Source organism: Zonotrichia leucophrys, chromosome 29 (assembly GCF_028769735.1).
Source record: "Zonotrichia leucophrys gambelii isolate GWCS_2022_RI chromosome 29, RI_Zleu_2.0, whole genome shotgun sequence".
NCBI lineage: Eukaryota > Metazoa > Chordata > Aves > Passeriformes > Passerellidae > Zonotrichia > Zonotrichia leucophrys.
Window position 1 is genome coordinate 3323716 of NC_088198.1, and position 21831 is coordinate 3345546.

Sequence of the window (21831 nt, forward strand, 5' to 3'; positions counted from 1 at the left end):
CCCCCGCGCCGCGGTGATTGGGGGGAATTGCTGTCGCCACGCCCCGCGCGGCTTTTCCCGCTCCGGCCCGGAGACTCCCCGGCGCGCCGCGGATTGGTTGGAGAGGCGGAGGGCCCGCCCCCAGACAGGCGTTCATTGGCTAGGCGCGCGGGGGGACGGTCCCCATTGGCGGGCGCGGCCGTCGCTCAGCGCGGGCCGCCGGCGGGCCCAGCGCAGCTCGGCGAGAGCGGCGCGGCGGGCGCAGAGCGGGGCGGCGGCGGCGACTCCCGGCGGCGGCGAGAAGGGGCCGCCCGCCCGCCGGCCCCAAGGTGCGCCCGGAGCAGCGCATGCGCCAATCGCGGTGGGCTCTGGGGAGGGGGGAAAGGCGGGCGGACGCATGCGCGGAGCGCGGCCGGCGGCGCCTGCGCGCTGCGGGCGGTTTTGGCGGGCGGAGCGCGGAGCGGCGGCAGCTCGAAGCGGCGGCCGAACCGCGGCGGACGGGCCCGCGCCGGAGCCGCTCCCCGCGCAGGTAGCGCCGGCGGCGGGCGGCGGATGAATGGGCGGCAGCGTGGGGGCGGGTCCGCCGGTGTGATGGACAGGCGCGGTGGCCAATGGATGCTGGCGGGAGGCAGGGCCACGCGCGGAGTGACGGGCGCGGTATTTAATCGCTACAAGCGGGAGGCGGGGCGGCGCGTGGATTGTCAGGCGGTCTGACCAATAGCGGCGCAGCGAAGGTGGGGCGGCGCTTGGAGTGACGGTTCCACCGCCCAATAGTGGCGCCACGGGGTTGTGGCGAGCGGCGGGGCGCTCAGCCAATCACCGCGCGGGCGCGCGGCTGCTCTGACCAATCGCGTTCCGCGGCGCGCTCCTCGCCCCGCCCCCAGGCCCGCGCACCGGGCCCCTCAGCGGCGCTTTGAACCCGAATTTGCGGCTTTTTACCCCAAAATTGTGGGCTCTGCCCTCAAACCGCCGCGTCCCCCCTCAGACCGCCGCTTCCCGCCTCACACCGGCGGCTTTTCCCTCAGAGCTGCGGATTTCAGCCCTGGAGCGGCGCTTTTGGCCTCAGCGCGGCGCGCTCCCTTTGTTCCCTCAGGATTCCCGGGCGCGGGATCCGGGAGCGGCGCCCCGGGGGCTCCGCCGCGGATTTTCCCTTCCGAAATTCGCCTTTTCCCACCCAAACCGGCGCCTTTTCCCTCAGGAATCCGCCCCAGAACCTCCCGGTTCCCGCCCGAATCCCAGCCGGGGATCCGGCAGGAAATTCCAGCCCGGAGCGAGGAATTCCCCGCGTCCCTCACGGGGCTGCGGTTGGGAGAACGAAATCCGCTCAAATCCTGCCTGGAGGGAGGGAAAAATCCCCAGCTGGGGTTTTCTTAAATCGACTTTTTTTTAATCGTCCTCGTCTTTAAGGAGTTTAGCCCAAATTCCATTTGGGCGCTCCCAAATTCCCCCTCAGTTTTAGGGGATTTCTTCCAAATTTTGTTTTGCTCTGCTTAAATTTTCTGGGGTTTTTTTTAGGTTTTTTTTTTTAGCCCAAACCGTGTTTCTTTGTGCCTAAATTCCTGCTGGTTTTTAGGAATCGGCCCCTACTGTGCTCCCCCCTTGGGCATCCCAAAATTACCCCAAATCTCTTCTTGAGGGGTCCCAAAATGACACCTGATCCCTCTTGGGGGTCCCAAGATGATCCCAAATCCCTTTTTGGGATCCCCAAATGATCCTAAATCCCTTTTGGGGATCCCCTGGTGTCCCCAGATCCCTTTTTGGGATCCCATGGTGTCCCCAAATCCCTCCTTGAGGATTCCAGAATGATCCCAAATCCCTCTCAGGGATCCCAAAATGACCTCAAATCCCTTTTGGGGGTCCCCAGGTGTCCCCAAATCCCTCTCAGGGATCCCTAGGTCACCCCATTGTCCCCTTTAAGGGTCTCCAGGAGCCCCAAATGTCCCTTTGGGGGTGCTGAGATGAGCCCAAATCCCCCCCTGAGCTGTCCCCTGTCCCCAGTGGTGACAACGCCGTGTCCCCAGTGCTGGGCTGTGGGCAGGAGCAGCCCCATGGTGACATTGTGTGACCCATGGTGACACTGTGTGACCCATGGTGACATTCTGTGACCCATGGTGACACTGTGTGACCCATGGTGACACTCCTGTCCCTGTCATTGTCCCTTCCCCAGAGCGGTGGCTGCGCTATGGGCAGGAGGAGCCGGCGGGCAGTGCCAGGGTGACATTGCTGTGCCATGGTGACATTGTGTGACCCATGGTGACACTGTGTGACCCATGGTGACACTCCTGTCCCTGTCGTTGTCCCCAGAGCGGTGGCTGCGCTATGGGCAGGAGGAGCCGGCGGGCAGTGCCAGGGTGACATTGTGTGACCCAGGGTGACACTGTGTGACCCATGGTGACACTGTGTGACCCATGGTGACACTCCTGTCCCTGTCGTTGTCCCTTCCCCAGAGCGGTGGCTGCGCTTTGGGCAGGAGGAGCCAGCGGGCAGTGCCATGTCCCATGGTGACACTGTGTGACCCATGGTGACATTGTGTGACACTCCTGTCCCTGTCCCCAGAGCGGTGGCTGCGCTATGGGCAGGAGGAGCCGGCGGGCAGTGCCAGGGTGACATTGCTGTGACCATGGTGACACTGTGTGACCCATGGTGACACTCCTGTCCCTGTCATTGTCCCCAGAGCGGTGGCTGCGCTATGGGCAGGAGGAGCCGGCGGGCAGCCGACAGCTCGTCCTCGGGGGAGGAGGAGGAGTATGTGGTGGAGAAGGTTCTGGACCGGCGCGTGGTGAGGGGCCAGGCCGAGTACCTGCTCAAGTGGAAGGGCTTCTCCGAGTGAGTGACAGCGGGGACAGCCTGGGGACAGCGCGGGGAGGGGGCACAGCACCCTGGGTGTCCCCTGACCATGTTCCTAGCTGTCCCTGGGTGTCCCTGGATGTCCCCTGGGTGTTCCTGACCATACCCCTGGCTGGCCCTGGATGTCCCTGTGTGTCCCCTGACCATGTTCCTACCTGTCCCTGGGTGTCCCTGGATGTCCCCTGGGTGTTCCTGACCATACCCCTGGCTGTCCCTGGGTGTCCCTGGGTGTCTCTGAGTGTCCCCAGGTGTCCCCTGGCTGTCCCTGGGTGTCTCTGGATGTCCCCTGGGTGTTCCTGGCCATGCCCCTGGGTGTCCCTGGATGTCCTCTGGGCGCCTCTGAGTGTCCCCGACCATGTCCCCTGTGTCTGACCATGTCCCCAAGGGAGCACAACACGTGGGGGTGTCCCCAGGTGTCCCTTGGGTGTCCCCTGACCGTGTCCTCATGTGTCCCGCAGGGAGCACAGCACATGAGGGTGTCCCTGGGTGTCCTATCAGTGTCCCCAGATGTCCCCTGGCTGTCCCCTGACCGTGTCCCTGTCCCTGCAGGGAGCACAGCACATGAGGGTGTCCCTGGGTGTCCCATCAGTGTCCCCAGGTGTCCCCTGACCATGTCCCCTGTCCCCTGACCGTGTCCCCTGGCTGTCCCTGGTGTCCCCTGACCGTGTCCCCTGTCCCCGTGTGTCCCGCAGGGAGCACAGCACATGAGGGAGTCCCTGGATGTCCCATCAGTGTCCCCAGGTGTCCCTGGTGTCCCCTGACCGTGTCTCCTGTCCCCTGACCATGTCCCCTGTCCCCCTGTGTCCCGCAGGGAGCACAGCACATGAGGGTGTCCCTGGATGTCCCATCAGTGTCCCCTGGGTGTCCCCTGACCCTGTCCCTGTCCCCGCAGGGAGCACAACACGTGGGAGCCCGAGAAGAACCTGGACTGCCCCGAGCTGATCTCGCAGTTCCTGCGCAAGGACCGCAGGATGAGGGACATGAGGGACGTGAGGGACAGCGAGGGGACGCGGCCCCGCGAGCGCCCCGAGGGCGCCAAGCGCAAGGGACTGCCCGGAGAGGACGGCAGGGCCAAGAAGAAGAGGGAGGTGAGGGGACAGGGGGACACTGGGAGGGGACACGGGGACAGGGGGACACAGGGAGGGGACATGGGGACACCTGGGGATGGGGACATGGGGATGGGATGGGACAGGGGAATGGGGACACCTGGGATGGGACAGGGGACAGGGGGACAGGGAGGGGACACTGGGATGGGATGGGGACATGGAATGGGACACCTGGGGGTGGGGACACGGGACACAGGGAGGTGAGGGGGACATGGGGACAGGGGGACACCTGGGACAGGGACAATGGGAGGTGAGAGGGAACACCGGGGACACTGGGGACAGGGGGACACAGGGAGGGGACACGGGGACATGGGGACACTGGGATGGGAATGGGGAGGACACAGGAGGTGAGGGGGACAGGGGGACACAGGAGGGGACATGGGGACAGGGGATGGGAGGACAGGACGGGACACGGGATGGGACAGGGGACCAGGGGGAGGGGACACGGGAACAGAGGGGACACGGGGACAGGGGGATGGGGACATGGGGATGGGATGGGGACAGGGGAATGGGGACACCTGGGGATGGGGACACGGGACACAGGGAGGTGAGGGGACAGGGGGACACAGGGAGGGGACACGGGACAGGGGAACGGATGGACAGAGATGGGGACAGGGACACTGGGGACAGGGACACTGGGAGGGAACAGGGGGGACACAGGGAGGGGACGGGACAAGGGGGACAGGGGACACTGGGACGGGACATAGGGATGGGAGGACAGGGACACGGGAGGTGAGGGGACACAGGGGGGGGACAGGGGGACACCAGGAGGGACATGGGGACCTGGGGACAATGGGATGGGGACATGGGGATGGGGACATGGAGATGGGAGGGGGACATGGGGACAGGGACACTGGGAGGTGACAGGGGACACCTGGGACATGGGGACACAGGGATGGGGACATGGGAATGGGAACAGGGACACAGGGAGGTCAGGGGGACACTGGGAGGGGACACCTGGGACAGGGACAATGGGAGGTGAGGGGGACATGGGGACACCGGGGACACTGGGAGGGGGACATGGAGATGGGATGGGGACAGGGGAATGGGGACAGGGGGACACTGGGAGGGGGAACATGGGGACAATGGGGACACTGGGAGGGGACAGGGGGACAGGGGGATGGGGACATGAGGATGGGGATGGAGATACTGGGAGGGGACAGGGATGCTGGGAGGGGACACAGGGATGGGGACAAGGACATGGGGATAGGGACATGGGAGGTGAGAGGGGACATCTGAGGATGGGAACACGGGGAGGGGATGGGAACACGGGGAGGAGGACACAGGGATGGGGACAGGGACACAGGGAGGGGACAGAGACATGGGGTGGGGATGGGGATGGGGGGACGGGAGCCTGGACTCCCGGAATGGCCAATCCCATTTTCCCAAACCAATCCCATTTTCCCAAACCCTCCCATTTCCCCAAAACCGTCCCTTTTTCCCCCAAACCCCAGAGCAACGACATCGCCCGCGGCTTCGAGCGGGGGCTGGAGCCCGAGAAGATCATCGGGGCCACCGACTCGTGCGGGGACCTCATGTTCCTCATGAAGTGGTGAGGCCACCTCCTCGCTGTCCCCAGCGTCCCCTGGCACCCCCAGCTCCTGTCTGTGTCCCCAGTTTGTGTCCTCGTGTCCCCAGTTTGTGTCCTTGTCCCCCAGTTTGTCCCTTTGTCCCCAGTTCATGTGTGTGTCCCGTTTGATCCTCATGTCCCCAGTTCATGTCTGTGTCCCCCAGTTCGTCCCTTTGTCCCCAGTTTCTGTCCATGTCCCCCAGTTTATCCCTTTGTCCCCAGTTTGTGTCTCCAGTTTGTCCCTTTGTCCTCAAGTTGTGACCCCAATTTGTGTCCCCAATTTATCCCCTTGTCCCCAGTGTGTCCCCAGTTTGTGACTCCAGTTTGTCCCTTTGCCCCCGGTTTGTGTCCCAGTTTATCCCCATGTCCCCAGATTGTCACTCCAGCCTGTCCTCGTGTCCCCAGGCTGTCCCCAGCCTGTCCCTGTGTCCCCAGCCTGTCACCATCCTGTCCCTGTGTCCCCAGATTGTCACCCCAGCCTGTCCCCATGTCCCCAGCCTGTCCTGTCCCTGTGTCCCCAGCCTGTCCCCAGCCTGTCCCTGTGTCCCCAGCCTGTCCCCATCCTGTCCCTGTGTCCCCAGATTGTCACCCCAGCCTGTCCCCATGTCCCCAGCCTGTCCCTGTGTCCCCAGCCTGTCCCCAGCCTGTCCCCATGTCCCCAGGCTGTCCTGTCCCTGTGTCCCCAGCCTGTCCCTGTGTCCCCAGCCTGTCCCCATCCTGTCCCTGTGTCCCCATCCTGTCCCTGTGTCCCCAGATTGTCACCCCAGCCTGTCCCTGTCCCCGCAGGAAGGACACGGACGAGGCTGACCTGGTGCTGGCCAAGGAGGCCAACCTCAAGTGTCCCCAGATTGTCATCGCGTTCTACGAGGAGCGTCTGACGTGGCACGCGTACCCCGAGGACAGCGAGCCCAAGGAGCGGGACCCCCCCCGCAGCTGAGCCCCCTCCCCACTGTACAGACCCCCGGCCCTGTCCCCTGTCCCCGTCCCTGTCCCCTCCCGTGTCCCTGCCCTGCCCGGGGTGTCCCCAGCCCGTTGTCCCCACCCCGGGGCACTTTGGGGGTGGCCCCGGTTTTGGTGTTTTTTACAGTCGGTGTTTTCAGCCGGGGTCCCCCCCCGGGGTGTCCCCGTGTCCCCTCTGTCCCCTCTGTCCCCACCCAGTGTTGTCCCCAACGCCCTGGATTTGCTTCCAATAAACAACGGTCACTTTTCAGAGCTGCCACCGCCAGGCTGGGGACAACGATGGCACCAACGTGGTGTCACCAACATGGCACGGTGTCACCAGCATGGCACAGTGTCACCAGCAGGGCACAGTGTCACCAACATGGCCTGGTGTCCCCCAGTGTCACCAACATGGCACGGTGTCACCAGCGGGGCCTGGTGTCCCTCCAGTGTCACCAACATGGCACGGTGTCACCAGCATGGCACGGTGTCACCAACAGGGCCTGGTGTCCCTCCAGTGTCACCAACAGGGCACAGTGTCACCAACATGGCACAGTGTCACCAGCATGGCACAGTGTCACCAGCGGGGCCTGGTGTCCCTCCAGTGTCACCAACATGGCACAGTGTCACCAGCAGGGCCTGGTGTCCCCCAGTGTCACCAACATGGCACAGTGTCACCAACATGGCCTGGTGTCCCCCAGTGTCACCAACAGGGCACAGTGTCACCAACATGGCACAGTGTCACCAACATGGCCTGGTGTCCCTCCAGTGTCACCAACAGGGCACAGTGTCACCAGCAGGGCCTGGTGTCCCTCCAGTGTCACCAACATGGCACAGTGTCACCAGCAGGGCACAGTGTCACCAGCAGGGCCTGGTGTCCCTCCAGTGTCACCAACATGGCACAGTGTCACCAGCATGGCACAGTGTCACCTGCATGGCCTGGTGTCCCTCCAGTGTCACCAGCATGGCACGGTGTCACCAACATGGCACAGTGTCACCAGCATGGCACAGTGTCACCAGCGGGGCCTGGTGTCCCTCCAGTGTCACCAGCATGGCACGGTGTCACCAGCAGGGCCTGATGTCACCAGCGGGGCCTGGTGTCCCTCCAGTGTCACCAACATGGCACGGTGTCACCAACAGGGCACAGTGTCACCAGCAGGGCCTGGTGTCCCCTCAGTGTCCCCAACGTGGCCTGGTGTCCCTCCAGTGTCCCCCAGTGTCACCATTGTGACCTGGTGTCCCCAACATTGTCCGGTGTCATCAGTATGGTCTGGGGACCCCAGCATGGCCTGGTGTCACCAGCAGGTCCTGGTGTCCCCTCAGTGTCCCCAGTATGATCCAGTGTCCCCAGTATGGCCCGGTGTCCCCCCGGTGTCCCCCCGGTGCCCCCTGGCGGTGACAGCGGGCGCTGCACGGTGACAACGCGGGGACAAAGGGGACCCGGGGACAGCGGGGGTGGCACTGGAGGGGACAAAGGGGACCCCTGGGGATGGGGCAGGGGCGGTTTGGGGACGCCGCAGTGACACAGGAGGGACCTTGGAACGTGTGGGTGACACGGGGAGGGGGCTTGGGGACACCTTGGTGGCTCTCGGGGGATTGTTGGGGGACACCTGGGTGACCCGGGAGAGTTCGGAGACCCTTGGGTGACAATGGAGAGGAGGTTGGGGACGCTCCGGTGACACCAAAGGGGGTTTGGGGACACTCCGGTGACACCGGGGGGGTTTGGGGACGCTCCGGTGACACCAAAGGGGCTTTGGGGACGCTCCGGTGACACTGGGGGGTTTAGGGCGCTCCGGTGACACCGGGGGGTTTGGGGCGCTCCGGTGACACTGAGGGGGGTTTGGGGACACTCCGGTGACACTGGGGGGGTTTGGGGACACTCCGGTGACGCTGAGGGGGGGGTTTGGGGACGCTCCGGTGACACTGAGGGGGTTTGGGGACGCTCCGGTGACACTGTGGGGGTTTGGGGACGCTCCGGTGACACCGGGGGGTTTGGGGACACTCCGGTGACACTGGGGGGGTTTAGGGCGCTCCCTCCCGTTCCCGCTCGGGGGCGCCCTCGCGCCGCCGCAGCTCCGCGTGCCCCGCCCACCCACCGTGGGAAGGGGCGTGGCCTGAGCAGACCCCGCCCCCTGCTGTGAGTGGCCCCGAGTGCCCCGCGCGCGTTCGGGACCCCGGGAGGGTCTGGGTGAGATTTGGGAGGTTTGGAGGAGGTCTGGGGGGGATTTGGGGGCTCCGGGTGGGATTTGGGGGTGATTTGGGGGATGTTTCCCCGCCGCAAAGCACGATGGGAAACTCCGCGCGCAGACAAAGGACCGGGGCCGCGCGCGGGGCACGCCGGGAAGGGGAGGGGGCGGAGCCTGCCGGGGCAGGGGGCGGGGCCCGGAGCGCGGAGGACGCGGCGCGTGCTCGAGGTGGGCTCGCGGCGGCCGTGACGTCACTGGGGGGAGCCTTGTGTGACGTCACGGGGGGAGCGGGGCTGTCAGGGACCGTCGGGGGGGGGGGGCAGGGCTGGGGGAGGGGGGACATGGGGGGGGGGGAGAGGGGGCGGGACACGGCCAGAATAGCCCGCCCCCCCCGGGAGGGGTCCGGTGTCACCTCTGTCACCCCCCCGGGGCTCCCCTGTCCCCTCTGTCACCCCCCCGGGGTCTGCGGTCACCTCTGTCCCTCCTGGGGGCTCCCCTGTCCTCCCCCACGAGGGTCCGCTGTCCCCTCCAGGGCTCCCCTGTCCCTTCTGTCCTCTCCCGGGGCTCCCCTGTCACCCCCGGGGATCCCTTGTCCCCTTCTGTCACCTCCCTGGGGCTCCGCTGTCCCCTCTGTCACCCCCGGGACCTCCCTCCCCAGAGGTCTGGGTCACCCCGGGGCTCCCCTGTCCCCCCCCGGGCTCCGCTGTCCCCTCTGTCACCCCCGGGCTCCTCTGTCACCCCCGGGGATCCCTTGTCCCCTTCTGCCACCTCCCTGGGGCTCCCCTGTCCCCTCTGTCACCCCCGGGGGTCCCTTGTCCCCTTCCGGGGCTCCCCTGTCACCCCTGGGCCACCCCAAGGCTCCCCTGTCCCCCCCAGGTCCCCTCTGTCACCTCCCTGGGGCTCCCCTGTCCCCTCCAGGTCCCCTGTGTCACCTCCCCTGTCCCCGCAGGCGATGGGGGATGGAGCGGGAGGAGGAGGAGGAGGAGGCGGAGGAAGGAGCCGGGGCTGCGGCTGAGGAAGGAGCGGGGGCTGCGGGAGCCGATGATGCTGGTGCTGAGGATGAGGATGATGAGGATGATGATGATGAGGAAGGCGTGGCGGGCCGGTTCCTGGCTCTCCAGCGCGCTCTCTCCGAGCGGCTCCGGGCGCTGCCGCCGCCGGGCCCGCCCGTGGCCGTGGTGTACGCGCCGCTCGAGTACGCGTGGGAGCCGCACCGGAGCTTCGTGCGCCGCTTCCTGCGCTCGCCCAAGGCCGTGCTGTTCCTGGGCATGAACCCGGGGCCCTTCGGGATGGCACAGACCGGGGTGGGTACCCCAAAAACCCCTGGGTACCCCAAAAACCCCTGGGCATGAACCCCGGGCCCTTCGGGATGGCGCAGACCGGGGTGGGTACCGGGGAGACACCCCAAAAACCCCTGGGCATGAACCCCGGGCCCTTCGGGATGGCCCAGACCGGGGTGGGTACCCCAAAAACCCCTGGGTACCCCAAAAACCCCTGGGCATGAACCCCGGGCCCTTCGGGATGGCACAGACCGGGGTGAGCGCCCCAAAAACCCCAAACACCCCTGGGCATGAACCCCGGGCCCTTCGGGATGGCACAGACCGGGGTGGGTACCGGGGAGACACCCCAAAAACCCCAAACACCCCAAAAACCCCTGGGCATGAACCCCGGGTCAGAGGCAATCCATCCCATGGGGTCCTAGGGGAGGGAAACTGAGGCACAGGGGGGGATCCCAATCCATCCCATGGAGGGGAAACTGAGGCACGGGGGGGGGTCCCACTCTATCCCATGGAGGGAAACTGAGGCACGGGGTCGGTCCCAGTCCATCCCACGGAAGGGAAACTGAGGCACGGGGGATGGCGGTCCCAATCCATCCCACGGAGGGGAAACTGAGGCACGGGGGGGGTGGTCCCAATCCATCCCATAGAAGGGAAACTGAGGCATGGGGTCGGTCCCAATCCATCCCATGGAGGGAAACTGAGGCACGGGGGGGCTCCCACTCTATCCCACGGAGGGAAACTGAGGCACGGGGAGATCCCAATCCATCCCATGGGATCCTCGGAGAGGGAAACTGAGGCACGGGGAGATCCCAATCCATCCCACAGAGGGAAACTGAGGCACGAGGCGGCTCCCAATCCATCCCATGGAAGGGAAACTGAGGCACGAGGCGGCTCCCAATCCATCCCATGGAAGGGAAACTGAGGCACGGGGGGTGGCGGTCCCAATCCATCCCATGGGATCCTCGGAGAGGGAAACCGAGGCACGGGGAGATCCCAATCTATCCCACGGAGGGAAACTGAGGCACGGGGGAGATCCCAATCCATCCCACGGAGGGAAACTGAGGCACGGGGTCGGTCCCAGTCCATCCCACGGAGGGAAACTGAGGCACGGGGTCGGTCCCAGTCCATCCCACGGAGGGAAACTGAGGCACGGGGAGATCCCAATCCATCCCATGGGATCCTCGGAGAGGGAAACTGAGGCACGGGGAGATCCCAATCCATCCCATGGGATCCTCGGAGAGGGAAACTGAGGCACGGGGGTGGCTCTGCGCGGCCCGGGGCTGTGTCCCCGTGTCCCCCCCGTGTCCCCTCGTGTCCCCCCGGCCCTGACGCCCCCGCCCGCCCCGCAGGTGCCGTTCGGCGAGGCGTGGCACGTCCGCGAGTGGCTGCGGGTGTCGGGCTCGGTGCTGCGGCCGCCCCACGAGCACCCCAAGCGCCCGGTGCTGGGGCTGCGCTGCCCGCGGGCCGAGGTGAGCGGCGCCCGCTTCTGGGGGCTCATCCGCAGCCTCTGCCCCGACCCCCGCGCCTTCTTCCGCCACTGCTTCGTGCACAACCTCTGCCCGCTGCTCTTCCTCGCCGCCTCGGGCCGCAACGTGGCCCCTCCGGAGCTGCGGGCGGCGGAGCGGGAGCGGCTGCTGGCGCCGTGCGGGGCCGCGCTCGCCGCCGCCGTGCGGGCGCTGCGGGTGCGCCTGGTGGTGGCGCTGGGCCGCGTGGCCGAGCTGCGGGCGCGCCGGGCGCTGCGGGACGCGGGCATGGCCGTGCCCGTGGCCTGGATCCCGCACCCGTCCCCGCGGAACCCCCGCGCCAACCGCGGCTGGGAGGGGGAGGCGCGGGAGAGGCTGCGGGAGCTGGGGGTGCTGCGGCTCTTGGGGGTGCGGGACGGGGGGGATGGAGGGACGGAAGGGTTGGAGCTGCTGGGGACTGGGGAAAGTGGGGCTGGGGGGGGCCTGGACCAGTTTGGGACTGGGGAAAGTGGGGCTGGGGGGGGCCTGGACCAGTTGGGAACTAAGAAAATGGGTCTGGAGGGTCCTTGCCCCAGTTTGGGACTGGGGAAAGTGGGGCTGGGGGGAGCCTGGACCAGTTGGACCAGTTTGGGACTGGGGAAAGTGGGGCTGGGGGGTCCCTGGACCAGTTTGGGACTGGGGAATGTGGAGTTGGAGGGGGCCTGGACCAGTTTGGGACCAGGGAAAATGGAGTTGGGGGGCACCTGGACCAGTTGGGAACTGGGGAAAATGGGGCTGGGGGGTCCCTGGACCAGTTTGGGACTGGGGAAAAGGGGATTGGGGGGCACCTGGACAGTTGGGAACTGGGGAAAAGGGGATTAGGGGGTCCCTGCCCCAGTTTGGGACTGGAGAAAGCAGAGTTGGGGGGGGGCCTGGACCAGCTGGGAACTGGGGGAGAGGGGTTTGGGGGGGACCTGGACCAGTTTGACCAGTTGGGAGCTGGGGGAAAGGGGATTAGGGGGTCCCTGGCCGAGTTTAGGACTGGGGAAAACACAGTTAGGGGGTCCCTGGACCAGTTTGACCAGTTTGGGACTGGGGGAAAGGGGGTTTGGAGTGCTTGCCCCAGTTTGGGACTGGGGGGAAGGGGATTGATGGGGCCCTGCCTCAGTTTCCCCACTCAGGAACTGGGGGGAAGGGGGTTGGGGGGGTCCCTGCCCCAGTTTGACCAGTTTGGGACTGGGGGGAAGGGGATTGATGGGGCCCTGCCTCAGTTTCCCCGCTCAGAGCAGGGTTTAGAGCAACACTCCAGGGCAGAGGGTGAACCCGTGCCTCAGTTTCCCCGCTCAGGGGTGGTGCTTAGGGGGCGGGGGATGGGCCCTGCCTCAGTTTCCCTTTAGGCAAAAGGGGGGGAGGGCTCGTGGGTCATTTTCTGTGCAATTCTGGAATTAATAAAGGCGAGAATTGGTAAAAAAAGCAAGGAAAGAGTCATTGTGGAGAACCAATTCCCCTTTCCTTTCCTTTCCTTTCCTTTCCTTTCCTTTCCTTTCCTTTCCTTTCCTTTCCTTTCTTTCCTTTCCTTTCCTTTCCTTTCCTTTCCTTTCCTTTCCTTTCCTTTCCTTTCCTTTCCTTTCCTTTCTTTCTTTCTTTCCTTTCCTTTCCTTCCCTTCCTTTCCTTTCCTTTTCCTTTTCCTTTCCCTTTCCCTTTCCCCACCCTTTTTGACCGGCTAAAACCATGGAAAACGCTTGGAAAAGGTTAAAACTGACAAGCGGGAAAGGTGTAACCTCTAAAGTGCACTGGACTGCAACAATGTAACAAATTTGTAACAAACAATGTAACAAACTTGTAACAAACAATGTAACAAACTTGTAACAAACAATGTAACAAACTTGTAACAAACTTGTAACTGTGTTTGACCAACGAAAAGTTAACTGTCTCTAACTGGGGCGTTTTTTTGGTTTTGTTGGGTTTTTTTTTGTTTTTTTGGTGGTTTTTTTTTGGTGGGTTTTTATTTTGTGCGTTTTCTTTTTTTGTGGGTGTTTTTTGTGTGTTTTTTTTTTGTGCAGTTTTTTTTTTTTTTTTTTTTTGAGGTTTTGTGGGTTTTTCGTGGGTTTTTTTTTTCTGGATTTTTTTGTGGGTTTTTTTTTGGTGGGGTTTTTTTTTCTGGGTTTTTACTTTGTGCAGCATCAGGCGTTTGAATTTCCTCTGCGCTTTGGGGCCTCCCTCCACCACCACCACCCATTGTACAGTGAGATTACCATACGCTGCTTAAACTCAATTTTAAGAGGAGATCATTAAAATGGATTCGATGTGAAAGGCCTACTCTTTTATCTCACTCAAGTCTCTGTTTCTTTTTATTTCACGGTTTGCATGTGTGACGGTGGGGTCCTGCCCAGCCCCAGCTTGGGAATCCTGAGCTTCTCCTGCAGCTCCTTCTGCGCTTCCCGCCATGCCCGGCGCCGCAATTTCCTCTGGTTAAATTGTATTTAATTGATTTAATTGGCACCGGGGGGCTCGGCCGGGCTGGTGATGCCAAAGGATTCCTCTGGCGTTGGGTTCGTGCCGCCTTTCCAATCCACACTGGGGAGGACGTGGGGGTCCCACCACTCAATCTCCGGGGTCTCCCCCTCCTTCGGCTCCTTCTCCGGGGTGATCGCAGCGGGTTCGGGGCCTGAACCCCACTTTTCCCGGCAGCCTGCGAGATCTCTGCCTGCAGCTTTTCCAGCCGAGCCTTCGCCCTCAGCCTCTGGCCTGCAGCTCCGCAGCTTCCCTGCCCTTCTCCACGGCATCCTCCATGAACTGACAGGCCTGCACGGCGCTGCCCATGCGGAGCCGCTCCCATTGGGATGAACAACAAGAAATTTCGGGCTGTGGTGTTGGAGGGTTGATGAAACGCAGCCGGTTTTTCCTCTCCTCCATCTGCCGTGTGGCCGCCTCCATCACCTGAGCTCGGTCAGCATCCCTGGGCTCTCCGATGGAGGAGGGCCTGCAATGACTTCAGGCTCATCCTGCACCTCCTCGAAGCGCGGGACGCGCCGTTCCTGGGCACCGGAGGGTTCCTCGGACCCCTCAGAGCCATCACCACCAAACGCCTCCTTCAGCTCCCGTTTGCGGCTCCGGTCGTTGCTGGATTTGGAGCGCCGGCAGCTCCGTCCTTCCCCCGCTGCCTCGAAGAGCTTGTGTACAAATCCCAGGGTGGAATCAGCCGGGAAGGGTTTGAGGCGCTCAGCCGCTCTTCTCCTGCCCATGCCGAGGGCTGCAGTGACCGCGGTGGGCTCCGAGGAGCCGAGCACGCGTTTCACCCGCTCGGGCAGAGCCATCTCCGCTCGGGCGGAAGCGGAAAGGTCGCGGGTTCGATCCCGGCTCCCGTCCCTCACGCCGCTTCTCCTCCCGCTCCCGGCCATGGACGGAAGCGGAAAGGCCGCGGGTTCGATTCCGGCTTCCGGCACCGCTCGGGCCGCGGCGTCCCGGGCCGAGCACGCCTCGCTGGCGGCAGCGCTGCCACACGGACCGAGCACTCGCACACGGCGAGGCGGCGGACGGGGAAATGGTGAAATGGCCGCTATTAACGGGCGGACGGGGGTGATTTGTAACGGGGGGGAACGGTGAGGGAATGGGAAAAGGGGCGGGGCTCCGCCTCAACGTAGCATCGCGATATCGTGAGCGTAACATCGCGAGATCTGCCCACAGCCAAACACCCCTGGGCGCGAACCCGGGGCCGTTCGGGATGGCGCCCCCAAAAACCCCAAAACCCCAATAAAACACCCCAAAAACCCTAAAAACCCCTGGGTTTGAACGCGGGGCCGTTCGGGGCGGCTCAAAAATCCCTGAACCCGGGGCCGTTCGGGATGGCGCCCCAAAAATCCCAAACGAACATCCCAAAAATCCCTGAACTCAGCAGCAGAGGAGGGAAACTGAGGCACGGGAAGGTTTGGGGGAGATCCCCAGGGGGGTTCAGTCCATCTCACAGAGCAGCAGAGGAGGGAAACTGAGGCACGGGGAGGGGGGGGGATCCCAATCCAAGAGGGGACCCTCACTCCCTGCCTGGATTTATCGGGGTCCGGTCCGTTTAAAATTTGACATTTTGGGTTTTTTTCCCCAGAATTGGCTGATTTGGGGACAGCCCGGCTGGATTCGGGGCACTCAGGCCCGTTTAAAATTTGACATTTTGGGGTTTTTTTGCCCGGAATTGCCGCGTTTGTGCCGATTCTCTCCGCCGACTGCAGAGGGAGCCCGGACAAGGGAGGATGAGGAGCGGCCGCGATTTTCCAGCCGGGAAAGCCTCGGGAAGGGAGCGGGGCCGGGTGTTCCTTCATCGGCATCCTGAGAATTCCGGGTTTTCCTTTATCTGCATCCCAGAGAAATCCGGATTTTCCTGTATCTGCATCCCAGAGAAATCCAGATTTTCCCTACAGCATCCAGATTTTCCTTATCGAATCCCAGAACACCCCGATTTTCCGCTACACTATCCCAGATTTTCCCGTTTCAATATCCCAGAGCATCCCAGATTTTCCTGCCTCAATATCCCAGATTTTCCCATATTAGCATCCCAGAAAATTCCAGATTTTCCCACATCAGCATCCTAGATTTTCCCATTTCAATATCCCAGAAAATTCCAGATTTTCCTGTATCAATATCCCAGATTTTCCCATCTTCAAATCCATCATCAGATTTTCCCGTTAATATCCAGATTTTCCTTCAATCCAATTTCCCATATAAATCCCAGATTTTCCACATCAAATCCAGATTTTCCCATTTCAATATCCCAGAAAATCCCAGATTTTCCTGTCTCAATATCCCAGATTTTCCCGTCTCAATATCCCAGATTTTCCCGTATTAATATCCAGATTTTCCCATATTAATATCCCAGATTTTCCCATATTAATATCCCAGATTTTCCCCTATTAATATCCCAGATTTTCCCATATTAATATCCCAGATTTTCCCATTTCAATATCCCAGATTTTCGCACACCCCATAAATTTCCCCACACCCGATTTTCCCGGTTTTCTCCCCAAAACCTCCCTCCCCTCCCTTTTTGTTTTTTTTTTGCTCCGCCCCCCTTGGAATTGTGATGGCGCCCCTCCCCCACCCGGGGTCACCGCGGGGTCACCGCCGCCCCTCCCCCACGCCGATCTATTAATTACTGACAGCGATTAATTAATGAGGGGAGCGGGGGGAGGGGAGGGCGGCTCCCGCCTGTTGCTAATTAACACCGGGAGCGTTAATGAAGGCAGCGCAGCCCTGGCCGGTGTTTAATTGATTCGGGGATTAATTGGGGGTGGGCAGGGGAGCGCTGTGCTCTGCTCCAAGGGCGTCCGTCCGTCCGTCCGTCTGTCTGTCTGTCTGTCCGTCTGTCTGTCCCGGGGAAATCGGGGGTTTTTGGGGAGCTGGAAATGCAGGAAAATGGGGATTTATGGAACTGGAAAAGCAGGAAAATGGGGGTTTGGGAAAATGGGGATTTATGGGACTGGAAATGCAGGAAAATGGGGATTTGGGAAAATGGAAACTCCGGGAAAATGGGGATTTATGGGACTGGAAATGCAGGAAAATGGGGGTTTGGGGAAATGGGGGTTTATGGAACTGGAAATGCAGGAAAATGGGGATTTATGGAACTGGAAATGCAGGAAAATGGGGATTTGGTGAAATGGGGGTTTATGGAACTGGAAATGCAGGAAAATGAGGATTTGTGGAAATGGAAACTCCAGGAAAATGGGGATTTATGGGACTGGAAATGCAGGAAAATGGGGATTTGGGGAAATGGGGATTTATGGGACTGGAAAAAAAAACGGGAAATGGGGATTTGTGGAAATGGAAACACTGGGAAATGGGGATTTATAGAACTAGAAACACCGGGAAAATGGGGATTTATGGGACTGGAAAAGCAGGAAAATGGGGATTTGGGGAAATGGGGGTTTATGGAACTGGAAAAAAAAAACGGGAAATGGGGATTTGTGGGACTGGAAGTACAGGAAAATGGGGTTTTGGGGAACTGGGGAAATTGGGATTTGGGGAACTAAAATCGCAGGAAAATGGGGGTTTGTGGAACTGGAAACGCAGGAAAATGGGGATTTGTGGAAATGGGGATTTGTGGACCTGGAAACACCGGGAAATGAGGATTTGGGAAAAAGGGCATTTGGTAAATTGGGGATTTATGGAAATGGGGATTTGAGGAACTGGAAATACGGGGAAATGGGGATTTGTGGAAATGGGGATTTGAAGGAACTAAAATCGCAGGAAAATGGGGATTTGAGGAACTGGAAACGCAGGAAAATGCGGATTTGTGGAAATGCGGATTTGTGGAAATGCGGATTTGTGGAAATGCGGATTTGTGGAAATGCGGATTTGTGGAAATGGGGATTTGAGGAACTGGAAACACGGGGAAATGGGGATTTGAGGAATTGGGAACGCAGGAAAATGCGGATTTGTGGAAATGGGGATTTGAGGGAACTAAAATCGCAGGAAAATGGGGATTTGAGGGAACTGGAAACGCAGGAAAATGGGGATTTGTGGAAATGGGGGTTTGAGGAATTGAGAACGCAGGAAAATGCAGATTTGTGGAAACGGGGATTTGTGGAAATGGGGATTTGAGGGAACTAAAATCGCAGGAAAATGGGGATTTGAGGAACTGTAAACGCAGGGAAATGCGGATTTGTGGAAATGGGGATTTGAGGAGCTGGAAACGCAGGGAAATGCGGATTTGTGGAAACGGGGAATTAGGAGAAGGCGGATTTATGTCTCTGGCGCCTCTCCCCTTCCCCCGCGCCCCTCAATGGGATCCGCGGAGATGAAAGCGGGCCCGGGCAGGGCGGGGGGGCCGCGGCGTCCGCCGAGTGTCCCCGGGGCGGTGACACGGTGACAAATGGCGCTGTGACAGTAATCGCCGCATTAGAGCGCGCCGGGCGCTCCGGCTGCGGGTGCACGGCGAGGTCAGGCCGGGCCCGGAATGCCAATGAGGAATCCCGGCAAAAAAAATAAAAAAAATTTAAAAAAACCCAAAGAAAACGGGAGAAATCCGCGGAAAACGCCCCAAAAATGCCAAACCCCGGCGGGAGGGTGAGGGGTGGGCGGTGGGATTGGGGGGGTTCGGGGGTCGTGGAGCGGGAGCGGGGCCGGGATCGCCCCCCGGTCCCGGGGATGGGATGGGATGGGGGGGGCCGGGATGGATCCTCGGGGGTTTTGGGGCGGTTTGGGGCGATTTGGAGAGGGATCGGCGGCGGTGCCAGAGCTGCAGGGACACGCGGGTCCCCCTGTCCCTGTGTCCCCGTGTCCCCCTGTCCCTGTGTCCCCCTGTCCCTGTGTCCCCATCCTGGCTGTGTCCCTCTGTCCCCGTGTCCCCATCCTGGCTGTGTCCTCTTGTCCCCGTGTCCTCTTGTCCCCGTGTCCCCATCCTGGCCGTGTCCCCCTGTCTCTGTGTCCCTATCCTGACCGTGTCCTCTTGTCCCCCTGTCCTTCTGTCCCCGTGTCCGCATCCTGGCCGTGTCCCTGTGTCCCCGTCCTGGTCGTGTCCTTCTGTCCCTGTGTCCCCGTGTCCCCATCCTGGCCGTGTCCCCCTGTCCCCGTGTCCCCATCCTGGCTGTGTCCCCGTGTCCCCCTGTCCGTGTCCCCCTGTCCCTGTGTCCCCATCCTGGCCGTGTCCCTGTGTCCCCCTGTCCTGGCCGTGTCCCTGTGTCCCCGTCCTGGTCGTGTCCTCTTGTCCCTGTGTCCTCCTGTCCCCCTGTCCCCGTGTCCCCATCCTGGCCGTGTCCCCCTGTCCCTCCCGACCCTGTGTCCCTGTGTCCCGCTGTCTCTGTGTCCCCATCCTGGCCGTGTCCCCCTGTCCCCCTGTCCCCGTGTCCCCCTGGCCTTGTCCCCCTGTCCTGCCCGTGTCCCTGTGTCCTCCTGTCCCCGTCCTGATCTTGTCCTCTTGTCCCCCGACCCTGTGTCCCCCTATCCTCGTCCTGGCCGTGTCCTCCTGTCCCTGTGTTCCCGTGTCCTTCTGTCCCTGTGTCCTCCTGTCCCCGTCCTGGCCGTGTCCTCCTGTCCCTGTGTCCCCTCGTCCTGGCCGTGTCCCTGTGTCACCGTGTCCTCCTGTCCCTCTGTCCCCATCCTGGCCGTGTCCCCCTGTCCTGGCCGTGTCCCCGTGTCCCCTGTCCTCGTCCTGGTCTTGTCCCCTATGTCCTCCTGTCTTGGCCGTGTCCCCGTGTCCCCGTGTCCCCCTGTCCCCGTCCTGGTCGTGTCCCCTTGTCCCCTGTGTCCTCCTGTCCCCCGACCCTGTGTCCCCCTGTCTTGGCCGTGTCCCCGTGTCCTTCTGTCCCCGTGTCCTTCTGTCCCCGTGTCCTTCTGTCCCTGTGTCCTCCTGTCCCTGTGTCCTCCTGTCCCCGTGTCCTTCTGTCCCCGTGTCCCCGCGTGCGGCGCCTTCCCAGCGGGACACGCAAAAGGGAATTGTGGAACTGGGAACGCCAGGAAAACGGGGATTTGGGAAAATGGGAAAAAAAAACAAAACCGGGAAATTGAGATTTTGGGGAAATGGGGATTTGTGGAACTGGGAATGCAGGAAAATGGGGATTTGGGAAAATGGAAAAACGCCGGGAATTGGGGATTTGTGCAACTAAGGATGCAGGAAAATGGGGATTTGTAGAACTGAGAATGCAGGAAAATGGGATTTTCAGCCCTCGGACACCTTCCCTGGCTCTGCCCCTTCAGACCCGGGATTTGCTCACCCGAGCGCCCCGGAGGAGGGACGGGGGTGCAAATCCCGGATTTTGGGACGAAAATCCCGGATTTTGGGACGAAAAAAAATTTTGGGGTGCAAATCCCAGTCCGGAGGTGCAAATCCCGGATTTTGGGGTGCAAATCCGGGTCCGGGGATGCAAATCTCATGTCTGGGGACGCAAATCCCGACTTGGGGTGCAAATCCCGACTTGGGGCGCAAATCCCGGATTTTGGGGCGCAAATCCCGCATTTTGGGGTGCAAATCCCGGATTTTGGGGTGCAAATCCGTGTCCGGGGATGCAAATCTCAGGTCTGGGGACGCAAATCCCGACTTGGGGCGCAAATCCCGACTTGGGGCGCAAATCCCGATTTGGGGCGCAAATCCCGGATTTTGGGGTGCAAATCCCGGATTTTGGGGTGCAAATCCGATTTTAGGGCCAAATCCCGGATTTTGGGGTGCAAATCCCGGATTTTGGGGCGCTAATCCGGATCTGGGGGTGCCCCCCGGGTTTAACCCCCGCCGTGCCAGGGCCGGGCGGGTCCGTGCAGAATTCCCGGGATCCGCACCCGCAAATCCTCCCGGCGGTGCCAAAAATTTCAAAAATAAAACCAAAATCCCCAAAAAGCCCGAGCGGGAGCTCGAAAGGCGAGAAAACCGCGGAGAACTGAGATTTTTTTTCGCCTCGTTTTTGCTCATTTTGGGCTCGTTTTCCTGGCTCGGAGCCCCGGGCCGGGATCGGCGCTGGGAGCGCGGAGGTTGCGCCGCTTTTTGGGGCGGTTTCGGGCGATTCGGGGGCAGCGCGGGTGAAAAGGGCGAGAGGCCCCGCGGGTGTCGCCGGTGATGGATGGGGGTGAGCGCGGGGTGAGCGAACAAGGCGGCTCTGTTGGCCCCAAATCCGCCTGAAAAACAACAAAAAACCCACAAAAAAAACCCCACAAAAAATAACAAAAAAAACACCAAAAAACCCCGCGTCATTCCCGCAGAGCCCGTCTGCTCCCGGCCGGTTCGATTTTTAAAAATTAATTTTAAAAATTTCTATTTATTCTTATTATTTTTTAATTATTATTTATTTTTAGTTATTATTTTTTTAAATTAATTTTAAATTTTTTTTTCTTAGAATTTGATTGTTGTTATTATTTATTTTTAATTATTGTTATTTTGGGGCGGTTTATCCTTCTGTTATTTCGCCCGCTTTTAACCCAAAAACGGAGGCGTAAATGGCCGCGAGTTTTCCATGGATTTCCTCGCATTTCCCTGGATTTTCCCGCATTTCCATGGATTTTCCCGCATTTCCATGGATTTCCAGGGATTTCCATGGATTTATTCCCCGCTCTGTTTGCTTAGCAGAACATCGGGAGCCGCTGCAGATTTTTGTTTCATTTTGATTTTTGTGGTTTTTTAAAGCGCCCAAATCCCCGCAGGTTTCGCCCCCAAATTCTCCTCCCGCACCCCCAAAAGGGCCGGAGGAATTTGGGGGGCCGGAATTCGCTGCTCTGGGGGGTTTTAAATGGGAATAAATCGGGAAAATCGGGATTTTCTCACGCTGGGAGCGGATTTGGGGTGAAATCCTCAGATTGTGGAATTGTGGGGTCCCCCGAGTTTTCCTCCCGTTTTTCCTTCCTGTCCCCATCCCAAATCCAGAGTTTGTCCCTTCCAGGGTTTTCCCGAATATTCGGGAGTCGGCTCCGAGCTCGCTCCCGCCAGAACCGGAATTTTGGGGGAAATCTTTGGGGTTTTGGGGGAATTCTTTGGGGTTTTGGGGGAATTTTTTGGGGGAATTCTTTGGGGT

At 61.0% G+C, this 21831-nt stretch overlaps 2 protein-coding genes across 3 annotated transcripts; both read left to right on the forward strand.

Moving 5' to 3' along the window:
* The first annotated feature begins 181 nt into the window (after positions 1-181).
* On the forward strand, positions 182-6712 carry CBX5 (chromobox 5). 2 transcript variants are annotated; one of them, XM_064734820.1, is made up of 5 exons: positions 182-308; positions 2654-2805; positions 3719-3914; positions 5387-5484; positions 6289-6712. In XM_064734820.1, exons 2-5 carry the CDS (start codon positions 2669-2671, stop codon positions 6437-6439), a joined length of 582 nt encoding a protein of 193 aa, XP_064590890.1. In that variant the 5' UTR covers positions 182-308; positions 2654-2668; the 3' UTR covers positions 6440-6712. The 2 variants fall into 2 exon arrangements, with proteins under 2 accessions (XP_064590890.1, XP_064590891.1); XM_064734821.1 differs by lacking the exon at positions 182-308 and adding an exon at positions 408-508.
* Positions 6713-8800: 2088 nt separating this feature from the next.
* On the forward strand, positions 8801-12231 carry SMUG1 (single-strand-selective monofunctional uracil-DNA glycosylase 1). Its single transcript, XM_064734670.1, has 3 exons — positions 8801-8855; positions 9577-9931; positions 11257-12231. The coding sequence occupies exons 2-3, from the start codon at positions 9587-9589 to the stop codon at positions 12229-12231; spliced, it is 1320 nt and encodes a 439-aa protein (XP_064590740.1). The 5' UTR covers positions 8801-8855; positions 9577-9586.
* Positions 12232-21831: the final 9600 nt, after the last annotated feature.

Bases quoted from the DNA above. Each gene is read 5' to 3' on its own strand.
- CBX5 (XM_064734820.1), top strand. From the start codon at position 2,669: ATGGGCAGGAGGAGCCGGCGGGCAGCCGACAGCTCGTCCTCGGGGGAG. The intron at 3,915-5,386 runs GTGAGGGGACAG...CCCAAACCCCAG, and splicing joins GGGCCAAGAAGAAGAGGGAG to AGCAACGACATCGCCCGCGG. The intron at 5,485-6,288 runs GTGAGGCCACCT...CTGTCCCCGCAG, and splicing joins CTCATGTTCCTCATGAAGTG to GAAGGACACGGACGAGGCTG.
- SMUG1 (XM_064734670.1), top strand. From the start codon at position 9,587: ATGGAGCGGGAGGAGGAGGAGGAGGAGGCGGAGGAAGGAGCCGGGGCT. The intron at 9,932-11,256 runs GTGGGTACCCCA...CCCGCCCCGCAG, and splicing joins TCGGGATGGCACAGACCGGG to GTGCCGTTCGGCGAGGCGTG.